General features: G+C 35.6%; 2 protein-coding genes across 3 annotated transcripts; both read left to right on the plus strand.

Annotated features, from left to right (window-relative positions):
• The first annotated feature begins 227 nt into the window (after positions 1-227).
• Positions 228-12,970, plus strand: stx7l (syntaxin 7-like). Of its 2 annotated transcripts, XM_053490545.1 has the most exons (11): positions 228-323; positions 3,024-3,105; positions 3,248-3,317; positions 3,484-3,574; positions 4,172-4,309; positions 4,580-4,629; positions 5,163-5,259; positions 6,026-6,098; positions 9,966-10,048; positions 10,867-10,991; positions 12,006-12,970. In XM_053490545.1, exons 2-10 carry the CDS (start codon positions 3,033-3,035, stop codon positions 10,960-10,962), a joined length of 771 nt encoding a protein of 256 aa, XP_053346520.1. In that variant the 5' UTR covers positions 228-323; positions 3,024-3,032; the 3' UTR covers positions 10,963-10,991; positions 12,006-12,970. The 2 variants fall into 2 exon arrangements, with proteins under 2 accessions (XP_053346520.1, XP_053346519.1); XM_053490544.1 differs by having other exon boundaries at positions 10,867-12,970.
• A 4,463-nt stretch (positions 12,971-17,433) lies between these two features.
• On the plus strand, positions 17,434-18,421 carry LOC128515570 (trace amine-associated receptor 7d-like). The gene has a single exon (XM_053489663.1). It carries the CDS (start codon positions 17,438-17,440, stop codon positions 18,419-18,421), a length of 984 nt encoding a protein of 327 aa, XP_053345638.1. The 5' UTR covers positions 17,434-17,437.
• The last annotated feature ends 2,674 nt before the right edge of the window (positions 18,422-21,095 follow it).

The following is a 21,095-nucleotide window of genomic DNA, read 5'->3' on the forward strand; positions in this document are numbered from 1 at the left end:
TGCAAATCACATTTCCGAGCTTTCAGACAATCAGACGACAAAGCTTAGTCGTAGCGCATCGTCCCGTATCGGGTCCTAACCGTATCGTAGGGAACACAGAGAGAACACCAAAAACGTAAATCTGGCAACCCAGACTGGTCGGCTCTGAGGCGGAAGTGTTCAGGCACTGGGTGTGTCCTGTGTGTGTTTAAAGCCTGGAGCGAATCCACCAATCAGCGTTCAGAGCTGACACATCATGTGATGAAGAAGGGCGGTGACTTTAGATGTCTCAGGAAATCTGTTCCGGAGTGAAGAGCGAGAGAATAAAATAACAAAATACTAAGGTAAAAAAAAAAATATATATATTAATAATAATAATAATAATAACACGTAGAGACCCGCGTTACAGCGCGTCAACCCGCGTTACTAGGGCTGTTTATTATTATGGGGTGTTGAGAACATGACAAAGCGGAAATGAATAACCAAAAGTACTCACAGGTCTCCTAATACACCAAAAGTGATCTTTAGTATTATTAGTATTATTATTATTATTATTAGACGCTTTTTAAAAACTATTTTTTCACGCGTGTAAAGATTTAAAGATTACAAGAATAACATTTTACTTTGTGAGAGAATTAAATTCAAACCCGTGTGTGTGTGTGTGTGTGTGTGTGTGTTGGAGTGTTTCCGCATTTCCTAATGGCGACATTGTATCTCTAGATAACTTTCTCCTTTCATGGTTGGTTTCATTGTATCCGCTTCACTAGTCAGGATGTCTTTTATCTCAGGACAGGTTTTTTTTTTTTTTTTTAATTGTTTTTTTGTTTTTTTTCCCCCCACACCCTAACACCCAGACTAAAATACATAGATAAATAAATAATAAGGTTAATGTTTCACCGTTACTGCTCCACCTTGACCTCTACTGTATGTTGAGTTTTGAGAAAACAATGTGTCATACTGTGATTGCAACATTTCTGGAGACATGCCATACTGTTTACGCATGTATTATTATTATTATTATTATTATTATTATTGGTGACAGCAGGAAGTTACTGGTCACCTCACACCTCCAGGATTTGATTTTATTTCCTCTTTTTTTTTTTCCTGCCACAATTTAAACACACCCATTGTAATGTGGTTGGCATTTCCTTTGTGTGTGTGTGTGTGTGTGCCCGCTTTGTCACCCCATCCAGGATGTACCCCACCTTGCCCCAATAATACTCTACCCAGGATAAGCAGTATCCTTATAGTAGTTTAATATGTTAATATGTGGATTGCACAACCATGGACATTACTATTCCTTTATTACCATTTATTCGGCTGCTCTTATTGTTTTACATTTTTTCATATATTCTCCATATATTTTCTATATTGTGTATTTTTGTGTACAGTTATTTTATTTTTTACTTTTATTTTTATATTTTTATAGTTAAACTTACCCTTTATTTTAATTTTCATATTTATTTCCTATTCCTATTCCTATTCTTTTATTCTTAGGTCACGAGCAGTTGTCTAAGCATTTCACTGCATATCGTACTGTGTATGTGACAAAAAAAAAAAAATTTGAATTAGAGAAAAAAAATGCAGTATAATAAACAGTTAGGGGTGGAATCCACCAGAGATCAAACAATACTGATCAAAGAAATATTCGTCACCTACGTGCCGATTCGATTCTTTGAGTATTATGATTGTATAAATAAAAATACCAATTTTATACGTTCCAGGAGTGAGTTCTTAAGGTCAACTTTTGTATTGTGAAATGTAGGAAATAATGCAAATGCAGATATTCCGTTCCAGCCTCACAAAAATATTACCGATATAACAAATTTCCAACACCATAATCAAACACTTGGAAATGCTTTGCCGAGGCGAATTTCTTTCAAAATTTAAGTTCTTAATGTGAAATTCACTAGGTGGGGCGTTTGTATACCGAGGTACCACTGTATCCATATTATTATTATTATTATTATGGCATTGGTGGGTAGTGTTTTTTTTTTTCACCTACCATGCAGAAGGCCCAGGTCCGATTCCCAGCCAAAGCCCAAACCCCAGCCACCGGATGCAGTGCAGGTCAAAAGCCCTGATAAAATACGGGTTGTGTCAGGAAGTGCATTCGGTGCAAAACAAAATAAAAATACATATATGTAATAATAATAATAATAAAAGTATTTTGCAGATGGATGGGGAGTTCTTTATCATTATTGCAAAGGTTAGAATGAAATTAGATAACATCAATCGCCACACAACAGAACCATGATATGCAACCGTATAATTCCCCCATCTGTAGTAATAGTACAGTACACACTTCCTAGTCTGGTTCCTATAATACTTGTGTCAGAGTAAGTAGAGGTAAAAAGAAAAAAAAAAGTTTACAAACATTCCTCAATGGTTTGACTTACAACAGTGTTGCATACAGTAGGGTGAAAGCGATACACACTGAGTAGAAAATGTACTTCAAACATCATATTCAGTCTATCCAACACTATTTTATAAATAGGTTTAGTGCTAGGTGAGATTGCTCTACTGTAGGCTAATGTAAATGGGCTCAGCATGTTTAAGCTTGGCCTAACATCCCCTGGGTTACAGTACTAAATGCATCTTTGACTCTCTGTTTTCACTCTATTGATGCATTTTATTCCGAGGTAACCCTTTAGTAAGCCAAAGAGCATACAAATGACTTTTACTTTCATGCCTTTTTCTTAAGTTATATTCCTTATCTAACACTGCGTTTGTTTTTCCTTGATGTCGTTTCATCTGCTTCTCGGATTATATGTGGCTTGAAGTTGAATTAACCAGTATTTCCCATTAGCATGGCACATTTCTGTCCTGAAAGTATAAGTTTAGAGATCGTTAAGGAAAATTATGTTAGCTACAAGTGCTACGTTTTAAAGATTTATATATATATATATATATATATATATATATATATATATATATATATATATAAATAAATGAGCATAGTGCTAATACAGATTAATATATAAATCTTCTTTTCTGTCCAGGTCCATCCTGTCTGATTTATATCTCTATATGTCTGTTTAAAGGTGATCACCATGTCGGGATCAGGGGATCCAAACTTACTTGCTCAGACCATTGGCTCAAACATCCAAAACATAACACAGCAGAGTAAGTACACGTCCAGCGTGTCACATTACGGTTTATGATAAAACCAAAGAGCTAGAATGCTACTTAGCGAATGCTAGCTCGCTTACAAAATCATATGTGGCTTGTATGTATGTATGTATGCTTACTGATTTATTTCCATCAGCATCTGAAATCCAGAGGATAGTGTCCCAACTCGGGACAGAAAGAGACACGCCAGATCTCAGGCAGCGACTGTGAGTGGCTACACACACATTCTGAATGCATAAAACACACAAACTAACACATTCAAACAAAAATATGCACTGGTAAGAGGGACATGGCACATTACCTGTTATAAATAACTCCGTGACCTGTAAAGTGTGTCAGTACATTTTCTCCTATTTTCAAACTCGCACACAGGCAGCAGAAACAGCAGTATGCGAGCCAGCTGGCTAAAGAGACCGATAGGTGCCTGAAGGAGTTCAGCTCGTTACCAGTCATTCAAGATCAGGTAAAGTTCTTGTGAATTTTTATTTATTTATTATTATATATTTTTTATTAAAATACTTAGGCGTCTTTATATTCTTTTTAAATAAACAATTATGTTTGATTATTTTCATTTATAATTTTTTTACTTTACTATTATTATGTTAAGTTATCTGAAATTTTACTTTTTTTTAAAAAAAAGGGAATAATAAATATTTCTTAATTATATATATTTTTTCATTTTTACAACATTTAAGTTTTAATTTGAATTAATTTTACATATTTTTTCATTCTCCAAATTGATTAAAATCTAGTTCACACTTGTTAAAAATCTTGAATTTTATTTCATTTTTCTATACATTTAATTTAAGTAATATTTCACTGACATTAATTGATTGTCACTGATTTAAATGTTGGCTCATTTATGGTCCTCTTCATTGTTGGTGTTTAATAGTTACTAATAGTAAATAGTTAATAAACAAAATAAACAAAAAAAACATGAGGTTTACATTATCAGGTCAAAATTAAGTGAATATTTTGAGTAAGCATTATACCAGTTGTATAATAAGTTTTTGTTTTAATTTATATTTTATTCATTCATTTATTTATTTTTAAAAAATAGCGCCAGAGGAAGATTCAGCGGGAACGGCTCGTCAGCGATTTCTCCAACGCGCTAGCGCTTTTTCAGAAAACCCAGAGACAAGCTGCTCAGAAAGAGAAGGAGTTTGTGGCCAGAGTTCGTGCAAGTTCAAGAGTTTCGGTAAGACGGAGGGTACTCGGATTTCCCAATATCACAAAACTTCATCTGATCTGACGTGCTGTACTCGATTCAGCTTTAGTATCCATGTTTAATATTATCACTATTATATTGTGTATATACGTATATCATTTTATTAAATAAAAATTCTTGTAATATTACTGTAGTCACGTGACTGAATGCACCTCCAGCTGGTTTCAATGTTCAAGTAATTACTGCACATCATATTAATATATTTGCAAAGTAGTAATGAACATATTTTCTTCTTCACAGAGTGGTTTTACTGACGATCCCTTTGGAGGAAACGCTTCACCCTTTGAGAGGTCAGGGACACCACCACCAAAAAAGTGTTCAAAGCATGCAGTGACTAAATAAAATTTATATATACATCTTTTCTTTTTTTTTTTTTTAAGACATTTAAAATTGGAGAAAAGTTTAAACTTTTACTTCCATTAATTGTATAACTGGGCATGAGGGGTGTTCAAGTCAAACCGGAACTTTTTCTTGTGCAGAATAACGGAACGCTAAGAGTAAAAACCACATACCTTTTAGAATATTTATGTGCATAAGATGTAAATATTTGCGTCTCGGTGCACTGGAGCCATTAACGGACACCTGAAACGCTAGCCTCCCAGGAACTCCTTTATAGGGAGATGTACAGCCGAGTTACTGATTGTGAAATCATTTCAAGTTGGAGGCAATTGTTTACGCAGAATTGTCATTCGATTCAGTTTTGTTCGACTTTAAGTCCCTTTGTTCATTTTAGTGCACACATGTACATATGTCCTACAAAAATAACATAACTTATTATTATTTGTATACTTATTTATATGATCAATATATTGTGTTGTTGTAGCGAGACCCAGGCTCAGACACAAAGCTATGAGGACGGCATCACTGAGGAGGATTTGCATCTCATTCAAGAGCGAGAAACGGCAATCAGACAGCTGGAGGTATGAAACTAAATGTCATTTTAATCATTGCATTATTTTATTAATACTAAAGCAGAAATGAAACATTTTAATTTGGTCAGTGTTCCATTAGCTTTGCGCGGGAGTGCCACAAGCAGCAAATGAAACCCAAACTTGAGACTATAAGTTTCAGGCTAAGAGAGACAAGTAAACATACTGTACGATGTAGTATTTGCATTAAACACTTTTGTCGTCATTCCTGTGTCTATTTTTTGGCTACAAGAAAGTCATAGCGCAGCATTAAAAAGCCAAACAGGTCGTGCCCACTAGCAACTACAGCATGAACGCAGATTTACATGTCAATGTCTCTTTCCTGGGTATACAGGCCCTTTTAAGCACAGCATTTGCTAGTATAGTGGAGTTAATTTAGCATGGTGTGGTAGCTGTTGTTTTATTTGTAACCTTAGGTTACCTAGGTTTTTCTTTTTGTTTTGTTCGGAAGTCCGACGGGTACCACAGGGATTTTAAAGCGATATGTCAGGAATATGTGCAACATAATAAAAATAATGGCTGTGAAAAAATTCTGGTGCTATGCAAGTCTAAGGTTAAAGAAAAAAAATACTGATTCATACAATCCATACATAGGATGCCCCAAAGTGATTACTTTAAATAAACTATATATTATAAATTGAGTCACTTTAGTCAAATTTACTGTTTGTTTTTACGACTTGGACATTTTGATTCAAAATTGAGGTTTAGCGACATTTGTGTGTGTTTACTCAATTAATTACACAGTGCTGTTTTTCAGTCTGACATCACAGACATCAATGAAATCTTCAAAGATCTGGCCGTCATGGTGCACGAACAAGGAGATATGATCGGTAAGAACAAATAATGTTTACATCCAGCGCCCTACTGAGCAGATTTGGTCAACAGCTTTAAGAAAAAAAAAAAGCTGCAGTGCACTGTTCGGGCAAGATAATTTATTTTCTTTTACCCTTTTCATGTACATGCTTGTGGACAGGCTGTGTTTATAAAAATATAAATCATCTGTAGTTGCCTTTAGTGCATTACAATTTGACATAAATCGCTATACAGTGGAACCTTGGATTACGAGCATAATTCATCCCGGACTTATATTCCAAAGCACTCGTAAACCGAATAAAATTTTCCCATAAGAAATAATGGAAATTCAAATTAATCATAATACAGCCCAAAAAAATAAATGCATAAATTAATACAAAATATAAAGTAAAAATAAAACAAATTAACCTGCACTTTCCCTAAAAAAAAAAAAATAGTAAAAATAAATCCCGACAGATGAGAGAATTGTTTCCGTTTATGCATGCAGGTGCTGTTTGTTTGTGTGTGTGTGTAATGTGCACACATTAAAGGAGAGACTGTTTTATGGGAAAAAATTAGCAAGGAACATCGCTAGTTACGCTCGCGTGAGCGCATACTAACGGAATCACTGCTGTAAAGTAAAAAAAATAAATAAAATTACACTAGGCACTTTACCTAAAGAATGGCGCAGAGCAGAGTTTCTGTGTAAGGCAGAGAGTGTGTGTCTGTATGTATGCGTGTGGAAAGCCGAGAGGAGGAGGGGGTGGGAGGGTGGTGTAAAGGCGAGAGAGAGGGAGTGTTTGTGTGAGTGAAGAAGCAAATTGTCAAATTACACGTGCAGACGCACGCACGCACACACACACACACACACACACACACACACACACACACACCTTTACAGCCCCCCTACAGAATTTATTAAAAAATCTTTGCTCGTCTTGCGGAACATTCTTACGTTACTCGTAATCCGAGGTTCCACTGTAATGGTTCCTTTGGATTTATGCTGGTATTAATGAAGCGAAGTCCCTTTTACTATTTAAACTCAGTTGTGACTCAGTTCTGGATTTCACCCTATGTGATCTGGCTATGACATGCTTTAGAGTAGTCAGTGTGCAGCTTGTATAGCAGTACAGATTTACTGTCCTCTAACAATAACTCAACATGCAGACTTTATTGTCTAAATAACTGGCAGTGAAAATGAGTACACCCTAAGTAGACATGTCAAAACTGTGTCCAAAGTGTCAATATATTATGTGAGCACCATTGCTCGCACAACCTTTAGCACAACCTTAATCCTTCTGGACATGGAATTCACCAGAGCTGCACATAGAATCCTCTTCCACTTCTCCATAATGATGTCACAGCTGCTGGACGTTAGACACGCGGCGCTCCACCACCTTGCGCTTGAGGACCTCCCACAGGTGCTCAATAGGGTTCAGCTCTGGTGATGTACTCGTCCACTGACAAACACGTGAACCTGGTGAATAGGTCATGTGACTTTGTTGCCAGCTATTTTGACAATAATGGATGCAAGTTGAGTTAATTTCAGAGGACAGTAAATCTGTACTTTTATACAAGCTGCATATTGACTACTATAAAAAAATACCCAAGTTTCATTTATATACAGTAGTATTCTCCTGTGAGAAGATGTACTAAAAATGTTGAAATTAAGAGAGGTGTACTCACTTTTGTGAGTGAGTGTGTATCCCATGTGTGGTATCAAAATTCATGTGGCTTTCTGCCTCATCAGTCAGCACCGGCAGCTCAGTAAGAGCAATGGCTACTAAAGCAATTCATTCGAAGCATCAGCTTTCTTCCTGGCTTTTGCATCTACGCAAATACAGCAGGAAAACTGCTCCACTGAAATAGCCCATACTGTTTGAAACTAATGAGCGGTCACACAAATATATGATGTGTTTTTTAACCAAGGTGACCTGAGCAAAGTTTCAGAAGACAGACGCGGCCACACTAGAGTCACTTGCAGTTATGAATGTGAACGGTCATGACATTCAACTCCAATCTGACCAAAGAATGATTACTTTGTCCCAGTCCCAAGTCCCAGTGATCATGAATTTGTCCCTTGCAAATGCAGTCTCATTTCATGCAAACGATCCCTTGAAACAGACCATAATTTTATTATTCAAGTTTATTATTAAAGGTGGTGTTGGTGTAATCCGAAAAATATTAATGTAACAAAGTTCCCTCTTTAACTAAATTGTGCAAAAATAATTTCAAAAGTCTTTCATAATGCACGTCTCCTAATCATAACAAAATAATTAAATCCAGTCTAAGGCCTGAATCACAGATACAGGAAGCATTGCAAGCAACAATACAGGTGTAGTTCACACTCTCTCTTACACACACACACACACACACACCTATTAACACTTGCCATGCAGAAGCATTACACTTAGATCGCCGAGGGGTTAAAAGATGTTCACTAATGAAAAATAAGAAATCCCAAATGCAAGTTTTAAACTAAACTGACACACAAACAACAACAATAATTAAAGGTGTTAAAATGCCAGAACACTTTTTAATGAAGTCCTCTAAGAACCCCTGAGGTAGACGGAGTAGACCCTCCCCATGTGTTTTATGGAAACTTTGACTGGCAAATCAGAGGCCATGTTACCAAGGAAAATGAAACGATAAATAATAATAATAATAATAATAATAATAATAATAATAGTAATAAAAAACTTAATCTTTAAATGTGGGGAAATATTTAAATGTGCCACAAGAGAGCACCAAAGCTCCACAAAATACCCACTCTTTGGCTCACAGTTGGCGAGATGGAGGCCTAGTCATTGTTCATGAAGCATATGCAGACAGTGGAGGCTCTTTTTTATCCATACGTCACATTTGGTCACTAAACTGATTTTAAACACCCATTAGCACATTAAAGGCTCCATGTGTAGTTTAAAGAACCTTATAAAGATTTCTTAGACCTTATAAAAGTTACAAAAGCAGTTTGACCCTGCACTCGGTCCTCTTTAATAGGAACAGCTGTACTGATGCACATGTATGCAGTTAATGATTATTTTCCATGAAGGAGATTTAAAAATCCAATTTTGGTCACCATAAGGATTTACAGTTGGAAGAAGTGACACTACAGTTGAATGCTTTTTAAATTTAATGAAACATTTTTACTAAACATGGTCCTTGTAAGAACCCAGAACATGTGACAGAACACGCATAAACAAACCGCATCATGCAGACCAAGTAGTGTCCAAATAACTCCAAGTTCTAGAATATATAAAATGTATGATGTATATTCCTCAGGTTTTGGTTATTGGAAAATTTAAACAAACAAAAACAGTGAGCCTAACTGAGGCCCGCCAACCAAAGTTAGTAGTTAGTGGCTGGGTAACTTTTATTTATATTTGTAAATATCGTAGCTAAATATACCAGTTAAGGCCATGTCCACACAAAGCTGAGTTTTTTTATTTTTTTAAACAGATTTTTCTTCTTCTTCTTTTTTTTTTTTAAATGTCTACATGAAAACGCAAAATGCTCATGTCAGGAGCATCCCTAATTAACAGGGGGACAATCAGAAGCCCAGACAAAACGTCATTACCGGTTGCGCTTTGTAGAAGCACACGGACAATGACATCATCTGCACACAATCTCCGTTTCCCTTGTCCACACACCACCACTGAAAACTGAGTTTTGGAAAATCTTTCTTTTTTTGGAGGGACCTTTGGAGGGAAAGTTCAGCTTTCTAAGACCAAAACTACATTTGCATGTGGCTGAAAGGCCAAAACAAAGAGAAGGAATACCCAGCCTCGTCTGGTCATGGTCTAAGTGTAATGGTTAACTGTGTAAAGCTTTGTGACTCATTGAAAAAACATTGTAAATTTCCTGTTGAGTGTCAATACTTGTGCCTTTGTTTTATTTCTTCTCAGACAGCATAGAGGCCAATGTAGAAAGTGCTGAGGTGAACGTTCAGTCTGCAACACAGCAGCTCGCCAGCGCCGCAAATTACCAGGTAACTCGCCATCAGTATTGAGTAGCAAGACTTTTGTAATCTCTCAGATAAAGGCTGCATGAATTAAAGTATTTGTATGTTCTTGTCAAGGATGAATCATCTACAAAAAAAATATTTATTGTTAAATAAGTAAAGAATAATTAGCTAATGATGTTACATTATTCAGAACTTTGAGAAAACCAAAGAACAGTAGTAAATTAGTATTGTAAAGTAATACAGTAATGCCAGGGATGGAAAATGCCCGAGTACATGTACATAGATCCTACGTATACTTGTACTATTGTTTGTTCATTTAAATTAAATATGCTGTACTTTTAATGAAAAAGTTCATCAGTGTGCAGAAAATGTAAGAATCGTGCCAATTCATCAGGTTGACCTTTTTCATGCTGCACGAAGTTGTTAGTTTTCTTCCACGTGCAGCTGAACACACACAAGCCAACTCTTTGATCTTGGGGAATGGGGAACCCTGGTACTCCGTATTCCATCCTAAGGAATAAAATGTCAAATCGCCTTGTAACTTGTCCTTCTAAATTCAATACAATCACAAGTCATAAAGTATGTTTGTTCATGCACAAGTATGTTTTTCTTAAACGCATTATTTTTTTACTACATTTAAAAGCATTTTTTTTATATATAGTCATTAAAATATAATTTTTAAATAATCTTTTGTTGTTCATTATCTAAATTTAATTATAGCCAGGAGTTACCAGTTAGCGATATGTAGCAGTCGTAAATGTGGTCACTGAAGCAAAACATTGGCATGAAAAAAATAGAAAAAAAAAATGACACTTTTTTTTTTTTTTTTTTTTCCTTTCCAGCAAAAGTCTCGTAAGAAAATGTGCATCCTGATTGTTGTCCTGGCTGTGCTGATTGTGGTTGTGTCCCTCATCATCTGGGCATCAGTTAAAGGATAAAACTTTGAAATTTACCTAAATCATCACAGGTGAACATTGAAGAACCCATTGGAAGAAATTTTCTTCCATTGTCTAGTTTTTTGTTTTGTTATTCTTCCTGTGACGTAATGGGTAATATATATAAAAAAGCTTGAAAAATTAGCTTAAGATCTCTTTGTGATATCACACACTATACAGTAACAAATATTTCCAGACAACGACTAGTCATCATTTGTTTTGAATTTCCAGATTTTGATCATTTTAACTTATTCAACATAAATAAATCATTCCTATTCTTCTGGAATGCCAAGTATTTTTAAAGACATTTTTATCTGATGCTTGCTGTATGTTTATAACAATGAACTAACATAGAATGAAAGCTAGCAGGTAGCCTCTGATCGCATTACGTAAGGCTGCTTTTTGAAAACTTGCTTTAACATATTTAACATATTTTAACAACACAAACGCAGTTAATTAAATCATTTCACGGCTCTAATTTGTTGCTAAAAAAGTGCTAGTGTTTTTTCAGATTTAACATATCCTGCTAGCTTTAATATTAACTTTATACACATCATGATGAGAGATTATTTATAGATAACACTATTCAAATGATTAATTATTATTAAACAGGTCTTCTCACTATGAGATTATGGCTAGGATGCTTAATTAAAAACAAAATTAAAATCTTGATGCTAATTGCTTACTGTTAGATCTGATTGTATTGGATTATACTAAATAAATTGATCCAGTGCTTATTGCAGACATCACCAATAAGTAAATATAACTAGTGCTGCTGTTTTGTAAAGTAAGGGCTTCTTTGAAACTTTTAATTGCTAATTAAAGTTAATAAAACCAGAAACTTCTGTTATTTGTATATAATAATTACTAGAAATTTAATCAGTTAAAGGAATGTGCATTTCAATTTTGTCTCTAAATGTTCTTAGTTCAAATTTAACCAGATTTAAGTAGAATAGGCTTTGGTCTGCAACAGAGTTTTATGTTAAACAAGACTGACCATTTGACGACATAGCATTGTAAAATGTTGTCTCTTGTGTTTGTTACAGGATTATGGGTTTCAGTGAGTAGGAAAGTTAGAGTCCACATTTTGCTCCAGTGAGAATAAAATGCTCTTGTCTGAAATGTGAAATATCTTAATATGTCACATGAAAATTATTGATTTATCTTTTGTAATGCAGTTATGTTTAATAATTAAATAACCATTTGACTGTATTATATTGCCCTTTGCAACACTATAGTTTGTTATTGATTTTATTATTAAATATTGCCATACCTCCTTGCATACGTTCCCCAACACTGCCACATAGTGAGAGTCTGCAGCCTTTTCAAGTTAGAAAAATTAACAGGCATTGGCCGAGTATTTAAAAAGTATAAAATTAGTATAGTTCAAACAAAATGAAACACATAATTTGATAATTTTTGCATTGTGGCATTTATTTTATTTCTCTTTTTTTTTTTTTTTTAAACTTAAGCTGAACAGTTTTTTTATTTCTGGTACAGAAGAAAATTTTACATTCGTGTGCATTCCATTGAGGAAAATCTATATATGCAGCTTTATAAGAGGCAAACCTCTTGTGCCATTTTTAACAGAATTTTAAACCAAATCTATTATTTATTAAATCAAAAGATGTTACAGATTTTTGTTAGACAAGTCATATACATTAGTCACTTCTCACTGAGGGTGATATTCTATTGCCAAAAAGTCTGTTCAGTCTTAATAGAGATTAATTCAATGATGCTTATCACAAAAAAAGAGCATGAGGTGATATTATATTGTATAATATACATATTGTAAACATTTTTGATTAACTGTCATAATTTCATACAGATAAAAAATGCCATAGCCTTAAACGTAATTTCTAATTACTTTAATATTATTTACATGTAACACAACGTTGCAATTTTAAAATGTTCATATTATTCACTGTTTTATTCTTGCATATTTGCCTTTTTATGAAATGCAGTTCAGTGGTTCCATGATTTGTACAATAAATTGGTTCTAAATCACATATTTAAAGTCCTTCATGTGATTTGTGAGACACGGAGATACGAGGAGCTGACCTCATTTTTTGTGCTTGTTATGGGGTATCATTGGTTTTGTACCCACAACTGGGTAACCGCGCCGCTATTGTGGGAGGCCATTAGGGTCAAACCTCGTCATATAATTAATTTTTCTTTTTTTTTATTATTATTATTTTTTTAATTGTACCATTTTTAAAATTTCCGGATTAATCACATGCATTAACACGACAGCCCTAGTAAAATTACACCTAGGAAGAATAACTAACTTTAACCTCAACATGACTTCAAACCATCCAATCTGGATGGATTACTTATGTTTATCTCAATATTACTGTTTTCATTGGGATTTATCCCTGAGGTTAAAGGGTGTAAAGCATTCAGGACCACAAATCAAACAGAGACGGGGGAGATGAATGTTAAAGATGAAAGGTGGTCTTCTATTAACAAAATGAGTGAGGAGGGAGGGGAGTTTAGGGGAGAGTCAGGAAGGATGGTGCAAATGGGTGCAGTTCCTTGGCTTCTGACGTTGGCAGCAGGTGTTGGAGATGGTCCTTTTTGGCAGAGGCTGTGGAATTAAATATGGCAGTCGAAGCCTGGCATTCACTTCTCCTCTGCGGCATGCTTCGTGCAGGAGGGTTTTTAGCATGATCGGACTCCGGAGTAAAGGAAGACCAGCAGTTGAGCTGCCCTGATGTGAATACTGGAGAGGACGCAGCAGGGGCCAAGATCTTCTTCTTCAGTAGGTTTTAGTGGTCTGTTACCTCTGGGGCGCACAGTGTGTGTCTCCCCAGTGAGTAGAAGGATCAGGGTTATGCTCCATGCCCACTGCTGCCAACTTTCCTGCTCAAGTTATTATTTTTTTTTATTCAAGTATTGTAAGTTAGACTTTGCATCATCATGAGGTGTGAGCTTGCTAAGGAGGTGTTAAAGGTGTTCCCTGCAAAGGTTGGTTATTGCAACATTAGCTCCACTGAGCTTAACTGTCACTTTTTTGAAGTCCTGTAGTTGGTGAGGTAAGAGACTAAGAACACCATCCAGAGCATTTAGTGCCACAGCACTCATTTTATTTTATTAACATATAAAATATTCTAAAATAATCAATTTATTTATTAAATAAGGAAAGAAATACAGTTGCATGCAACAATCAGAAGGCCCAAGCACCTGTGTCATCACCACTCGGGCACACCACACTACCGGTCTGCTTTTTTGGGCATGTTAGGACCTCCAAAGTTTAAGGTGCTGGAAAGAGGCGTCATACTTTGATGTCACTCATATTGACCTTGTTAAGGGTGTGTGCTTTGTAAGCATGGTTATGGTAATCCATAACAAATATGTCAATCTTTCTCTCCACGTATCCTAACTTGGAACCGAGATTAAAGTGCAGAGTCATCACCCATGATATGCTACTGCTAGCGCACAGGGTGAAGGGACTTGAACCACCAGCATTCTGATCAGTAACCCAGAGTCTTACCCCACTGCCGTTTAGTGCCAGAAGTGGGAATCAAACCCGTACCTCCAGGGGAAACACTTCTAGATCTCATTTAGGTGAACAATTACCAAGTCATGGGCTCAGGAATTTAGTTGTTTTGGGTTGTTTGCAAAATGCACCCAATAGAATTTGATATACTTTTAGTAGGTGCTTTTAATAAAAAGCATCACACTAACATTTAGGATGAAAGTTGGATAATAATTTCCTATGTAAAGATCATATTGAGTAACATCACATTTAGTGACTTCAGAGCGTGATTTTTTTTTTTCCAGCATCAGGGGCTTTTTGGAGGTCTTAACCTGTGTTTTTTAACATGTTTTGTGGTGCACCCAGGCTGTGATGCCACAGATGCTTGGGCCCACTCATCGTTGCTTGGGGAATCTGCTACCATTAGGAAGCCCAAGTGACTTTTTCCTGGGCATAGGACAGGGCCCTTACATGAGATTTTGCTGCCTAGCTCATGTACACTTGCACTTGTCTACCGATCTAAATGTCTACCGGGTTTCTTGCAAGTGAGATCTCAATGACCATCTCATCTGGGGAGGATTATAAGTGTACAACAAAAATCTGTATACATATTTTTGTAGGACCATGCATCAGTCTCTTTCTCCCTCTCTCACACACACACACACCATTCAATTTACTATTAACATCAAATTACTATTATGGCACTTAAAAATAAATTTTGACCATTTGTACCCAAGCATGTAGATAAAGCCACAAAGTCTAATGAAAAAACAAAACCTCTTCTGTAGATTGAGAATGATATTACACACATTGAGTAAAGAACTCACCTTTTATAATCATTAAAGCTGTCAGTCATTTCAAAAACCTCTATATTAAACTAAATCCTTTGTTTTTATTGTGTCTCCACTGGGAGGATTTGTGCATGTATCATACCTTCAGTCCTTTTCTTTTTAAAATGTCAAAAGCTGTGCTTGAATCATTCTCTTGGCCATTTCGAAAATGCCAACAGTGCAAAAAATGATGCAAACTTGCATGAGCTTGTGCGCATTACAATATGGTATAAAATGATCATGCATAGAGTTTAATTTTCATGATAAATATTCCATAATACTCAGCATTATTAACTAAAATGGGATAGTAAGAAGGGAATGGCGGTTTTACAGAGGGAATGTAAAACCACCATTCTTCTTGCGTCTCAACAAGTAAGAATATATTCGAAACGTTTATTTATTTCAGTAATTCACTTCAACAAGTGAAATTTATATATAAATTCATTACACACAGACTGATATTATTTTTATTTTAAGTTTTCTTTTAATTATGATGAATATAGCTCACAGCTAATGAAAACCCAAAATTTGACTACTAAAAAGTATGAACATGTACAGCTCTCAATGCATGATCTGGGATCCCTGTGCATAAATGACCACAACAATGCGGTGTAGCATGGAGGTTATCAGTATGCGACACTGGTGAGGCGTTATGGAAGCTCTGGTTCCTCTGATTGTCCTTCAGCTCTTCTGCATTGTTGGGTCTGGTGTTTCGCAACTTCCTCTACACAATATGCCAGACATTCTCTATATGGTTAAGGTTGGATGAGTTTGCTGGCCAATCATGCACATGCAGGATACCATGGTCCTTAAACCAGATATTAATACTTTTGGCAGTGTGGGTAGGTGCCAATTCCATAAAGCTGGTCAGTAGAGGGAAGCATGAAGTGCTCTAAAACTTTCTGCTAGATGGCTATGCTGACCTTGGACCCGATTAAACACAGTGGACCAACAATGCAGCTGATATGGGTCCCCAAACCACCACTGACTATGAACCCTTCACACTTGCCTCTCCTTTCTTCCTCCAGACTCTGGTACCTTGATTTTCGAATGAAATGCAGATTTACTTTCATCTGAAGAGGACTTTGGCTCAATGATCAAATGTCCAGTCCTTTTTGTTAGCCCAGGTAAGATGTCCCTAATGTTGTCTCTGGTTCAAGAGTGGCTTGACAGAAGGTATGCGACAGTTGTAGCCCTTGTCCTGGATGGCATGGTGGCTCTTGATGCACTGACTCCAGTTTTAGTCCACTCCTTGTAAATTTTCCACAAATTCTTAAATGGGCTTCGTTTCATCATTCTCTCAAGGCTGCAGTTATCCCGGTTGCTTGATTAACTTTTTCTGCCACATTTTTTTCTTCTATTCAATTTTTGATTGATATTCTTGGATACAGCACTCTGTTAACAGCCAGCCTACTGAACCAGACTGAGAGACCATTAAAAGGCATGAGAAACCTTTGAAGGTCTTTTAATTTAATTACTGTAGCGGATTAGAGTAATACCATGAGTCTCCAATGTTGAACTTGGTGTGTGTTAAGAATGTGCTTTAAACATTAACAATGATCCACATATATATTAGGAAAATTTTTTTATATATATATATATATATATATTACATCCTGTGACAGTTGCAAAATTTGACAATTAATAAATAAACGTTCTCTAAATACTATTAAATCAACATCATGATGAATTTGTTAGTTGTCTTGCAAATTCTGATTCTTGCATTAATCCCTTGGACATTGGTTTGCTCATTCTAGTTCCTTTTTTTATGACATAACGGTCATAACTTTACCAATAGTTTTATTCATTGTTGTCATTGTGCACCAATGACAATTTTCTATCTTTTTTCTAGACTGTATTTTTGTAAGTCTTTTTTGTAACTAGAAGAAAGTTCAATAAAATTCTTGATGGGTGATCACTTCGATGTTTATACCTATACTTCTATCTATGGGTTATTTTAAAACAATAATTTAAAGGTTTTAATCAAAAAATATATATCGACACACCTCTCATTGTATTCCCAGTGTCAACATGATGTCAGCGGACATAAATGTAGGATGGTGTTTGCACTCACAGAACATATAAACGCAAGACATTTGCCGTATAAATGAGCCACACTAATTGTTTGAGATTTTGTTTGTTTGTTTGTTTATGCCTTTGATATAGATCAATGAATCTAACAGAATTGAATCAATCCAGTCTCTGTGAGCAGTTTTCCTGTTCAGAGAGAACTTTATCTCCTGCAGTTTATTTCTTACTGTACGTATGTGCAGCAGTTGTGGTTCTACTAACCGTTTGTGGAAATCTACTCATTATCATCACTGTGTGTTACTTCAGGCAGCTTCACACACCTACAAACATGCTTGTGCTCTCTCTGGCTATATCAGATTTCTTGGTTGGACTTTTTGTGATGCCATTCCATTTCACATGGCTGATTGAGTCGTGTTGGATGTTTGGACACATTTTTTGCATCGTGTTCAATTTTTTTAGTTTCCAGCTCACGAGTGTGTCAGTGGGAAATGTGGTTCTAATCGCTTTGGATCGTTACATGGCTTTAAGTAATCCATTTCTGTACCTAAAGGATGTTACATCTACAATTGTTAACACTCTGATATGTTTGTCGTGGGTGTTTTCATTTTTGTACAACTTTGTGTTTTTTTATATGAACAGAAACTTGACAGATTTATTGCTGTGTCCTGGTGAATGTCATATCAATCCACTGAATGAAGCTAGCTCATTAGTTGATCTTATGTTCATTGTCATCATTCCTTGTGGTTTAATGCTCATTTTATACTTCCAGATCTTTGTAATTGCGAGAAAGCATGCAACCGCTATACGAGAACTTAATCAAACTATAAAAGATTTTTCCCAAAATATCTCAGATGCAATGAAATCTGAAAGAAAGGCTGCTAAAGTGCTGAGTATTCTCATTTTTGTGTTTCTGGCATGTTTGGTGCCATATTATATCTGCACTTTAATAAAAAGTAACTCGCCATCATACATCATGAATGATATTTTAATTCTTTTTTATCTGAATTCATCTGTTAACCCTGTAATCTATGCCCTGTTTTATTCCTGGTTTCAGAAATGCACAAAAATGATTTTAACTTGCAAAATACTTCACACAGATTGTTCTATTGTGAATGTACTATAAATAAACAGCTGAAATAAGCAGAAAACTGAACTTAGTTATGATTTTGCTCCACCAATGTACAGGAAAGATTTACATTTTATTTCTTGCCAATAATTGTGTTGATGCTCTATATTAAGGTTCTGTAAACTAGTATTATTTACTTAAGTATTAAATAACAAAATAAATAATTTTAAAGGTAAAAAATCCACATAAATGAACATAATATAAGCAAATTTTGGCAACTTTCTGAACCACAGATGTACAGAACGAAAATAGTAATTTTACTCATTTATGCTCTTAAACCGGCTTATTTATTTATTTATAAATTTATCAATTAAAACAAGTGTTAGTTTTTAGACAAGTAAACTAATCAATTATTTTGCCATGTTATAATGATTAATTGCTGATCCACTGCATTACAGGTGGAAGCATTTTTTTTTGTTATTTATTTATTTCACATACTGTATGACTGCATTAGAATTGTGCAGGTTAAGAAAATGCTACAAAGTGGTTAATAATAACAGTGTTTAATTCTTTTACATTTTGTATTGTGTATTCAAGTCAAAACCATATTCAATCCTATATCCGGTTCACCATTTTAGCTAAACTGGATACCGGGATTCTAAATCATTAGGTTGACAGTCGTATGATTAGAAGTTTAGAAGTATAAAGACAATATAAGCAGATTGTAAGAATCCTGGGATGATTAAATCACGATCATTATAACATCAACATAAATAATGCTGATCTGATGTCTGTAAAAATGGAAAAACTAGCCTAAATCATGACTCCAGATGATTTTTATCCACTTAATACTTTATTCAGCTGAATGTATCTTATAATACCAGAGACGAGCTAAACAGCTAAATACAGCAGATTAAAAAGAGGAGGGTGTCATTAGATTTACGTAGATTTTTTTTCTTTTTTTAAATCAATGTCTCAGGTTTGATTATTCTGACATATTTAGGTCTACTGACATAAGGAATTGAAATCAATTAAGTTATAGTTAATTAACTATACAAAACTGAAAAAAAAAAAGAAAACAGAAACTGGGATCGGGACTAGTCACAACCATGATATCACACTAGGTAAACAAAATGGATGCAGGACACATACTGAAGCCCTATTCACACAGGGTAAGTATCATCTGGAGACCTTGTGTGATTTAGAAATTAAGGTCAGTTTGGGCCCTACAGTAAATATTTGTTGAGTGTGTTAGTGTGTGTGTGTGTGAGAGAGTGGTGTGTGTGTGTGTGTGTGTGTTTGTGTATGACGTGTGGATGTGTCAGTCTGTGTGTAACTAGTAAATGTGTTTGTGCATGTTTGTGTGTGGTGTGTGAATCTGTGTGTTAACATCTGTCATATGTGTTCTAGTATGTGTTTTTCAGCGTAAGTTTAAGACACTATCACGGCATACACACACACACAGTGAGGTCAATAAGTACTGTAATTACCTAATTCCATATGTGTTATTTTATTTAAAAAAATCACTAAACAAAACGAAGAAATTGGCAAGTGACCTCAAACTTTTGAACGGTGGTGTATGTGTACATATATATATATATATATATATATATATATATATATATATATATTGAGAGAGAGAGAGAGAGAGAGAGATAAAGTCCTATATAGATAAAATGGCTTTTAGATAAATGCGCCATCTGGCGGATATTCAGTGAAGCACAACACATTTATTTAAATTCCCGTTTAAATTGAATGTTGCTTGCGGCAAGTCGTGGCCCACCGGGCGCCAAATTGCGGCATCTCGTGGGAAAACACACGCATTTTAAATGGCCACATCTGTAGCTTCAGACTGTGGAATTGTGATTATATTTCTTATACTTAATCCAATGGATAATAATCAATCTAAAGTGTGACCTGCTTTATGAGTGGGTCCTACTACACACTGATTTACTCCTACTGATTCCAGTATGGACATAGATGCTGTTCGCAGAGGGTCTTCTGGATTCCTTAAAATGAATATTAAAGTCTCCAGCAATTAACGCTTTGTCTTTCCATGTGGTGAACTGAGACGAACTCGGCTGGCTGGATGGCATTGTCCGGCACCGCTGGGTTCAGCCATGTCTCGGTAAAGCAGTAACCTTACCGAGCTTTACCTTGCCCTGAGGTCATCGAGTTTGTTCTCCAGTCACTGGACGTTGGCGAGCAGGTTGCTAGGCAGAGGTGTGCGGTGTGCACAGGCTCTCTGCCTCAGGGTCGCCGCTTCGGGTCATGTCCTCTGTTCCCCCTCAGGATCTCACTCGGACAGCTTGGATCCACGTTTAAAACTTCGAATTGTAAGTACATTGTAAACTAATAGAAATAATAATACCTCTATTATACTAAATGCACTTAATGGTAAATATTTTGACGGTTTTAAGTTACTAAGAGTAAGGTTAAAAGACAAAAACAAAGGAAAAGAGGTCGGACCAGTTGCGACGACAGCCGACCTCACTGGCGCCATCATTGACACAGGACTAATATTAACACAGGACCTTGGTGTTTGAAATATGGTAAGTCATTTGTAAGGGGAATTTTTACTTTTCGCACGGAATTAAGAACATATGCAACCTTTGCAATCATTACAAATGACTTGAGATCCCTAGGCAATACTGTGAAATACATACAGTTAAACCTTGGATTGCAAGCATAATTCATTCTTAAAGCATGCTTATATATCAAAGGATTTATA

Source organism: Clarias gariepinus, chromosome 2, assembly GCF_024256425.1.
Source record: "Clarias gariepinus isolate MV-2021 ecotype Netherlands chromosome 2, CGAR_prim_01v2, whole genome shotgun sequence".
NCBI lineage: Eukaryota > Metazoa > Chordata > Actinopteri > Siluriformes > Clariidae > Clarias > Clarias gariepinus.

Excerpts from the sequence above, each read along its gene's own strand:
- stx7l (XM_053490544.1), top strand. The coding sequence starts at position 3,033 with ATGTCGGGATCAGGGGATCCAAACTTACTTGCTCAGACCATTGGCTCA. Across the intron at positions 4,310-4,579 it reads GTGCAAGTTCAAGAGTTTCG|AGTGGTTTTACTGACGATCC; the intron begins GTAAGACGGAGG and ends TCTTCTTCACAG. Across the intron at positions 5,260-6,025 it reads CGGCAATCAGACAGCTGGAG|TCTGACATCACAGACATCAA; the intron begins GTATGAAACTAA and ends GCTGTTTTTCAG.
- LOC128515570 (XM_053489663.1), top strand. The coding sequence starts at position 17,438 with ATGAATCTAACAGAATTGAATCAATCCAGTCTCTGTGAGCAGTTTTCC.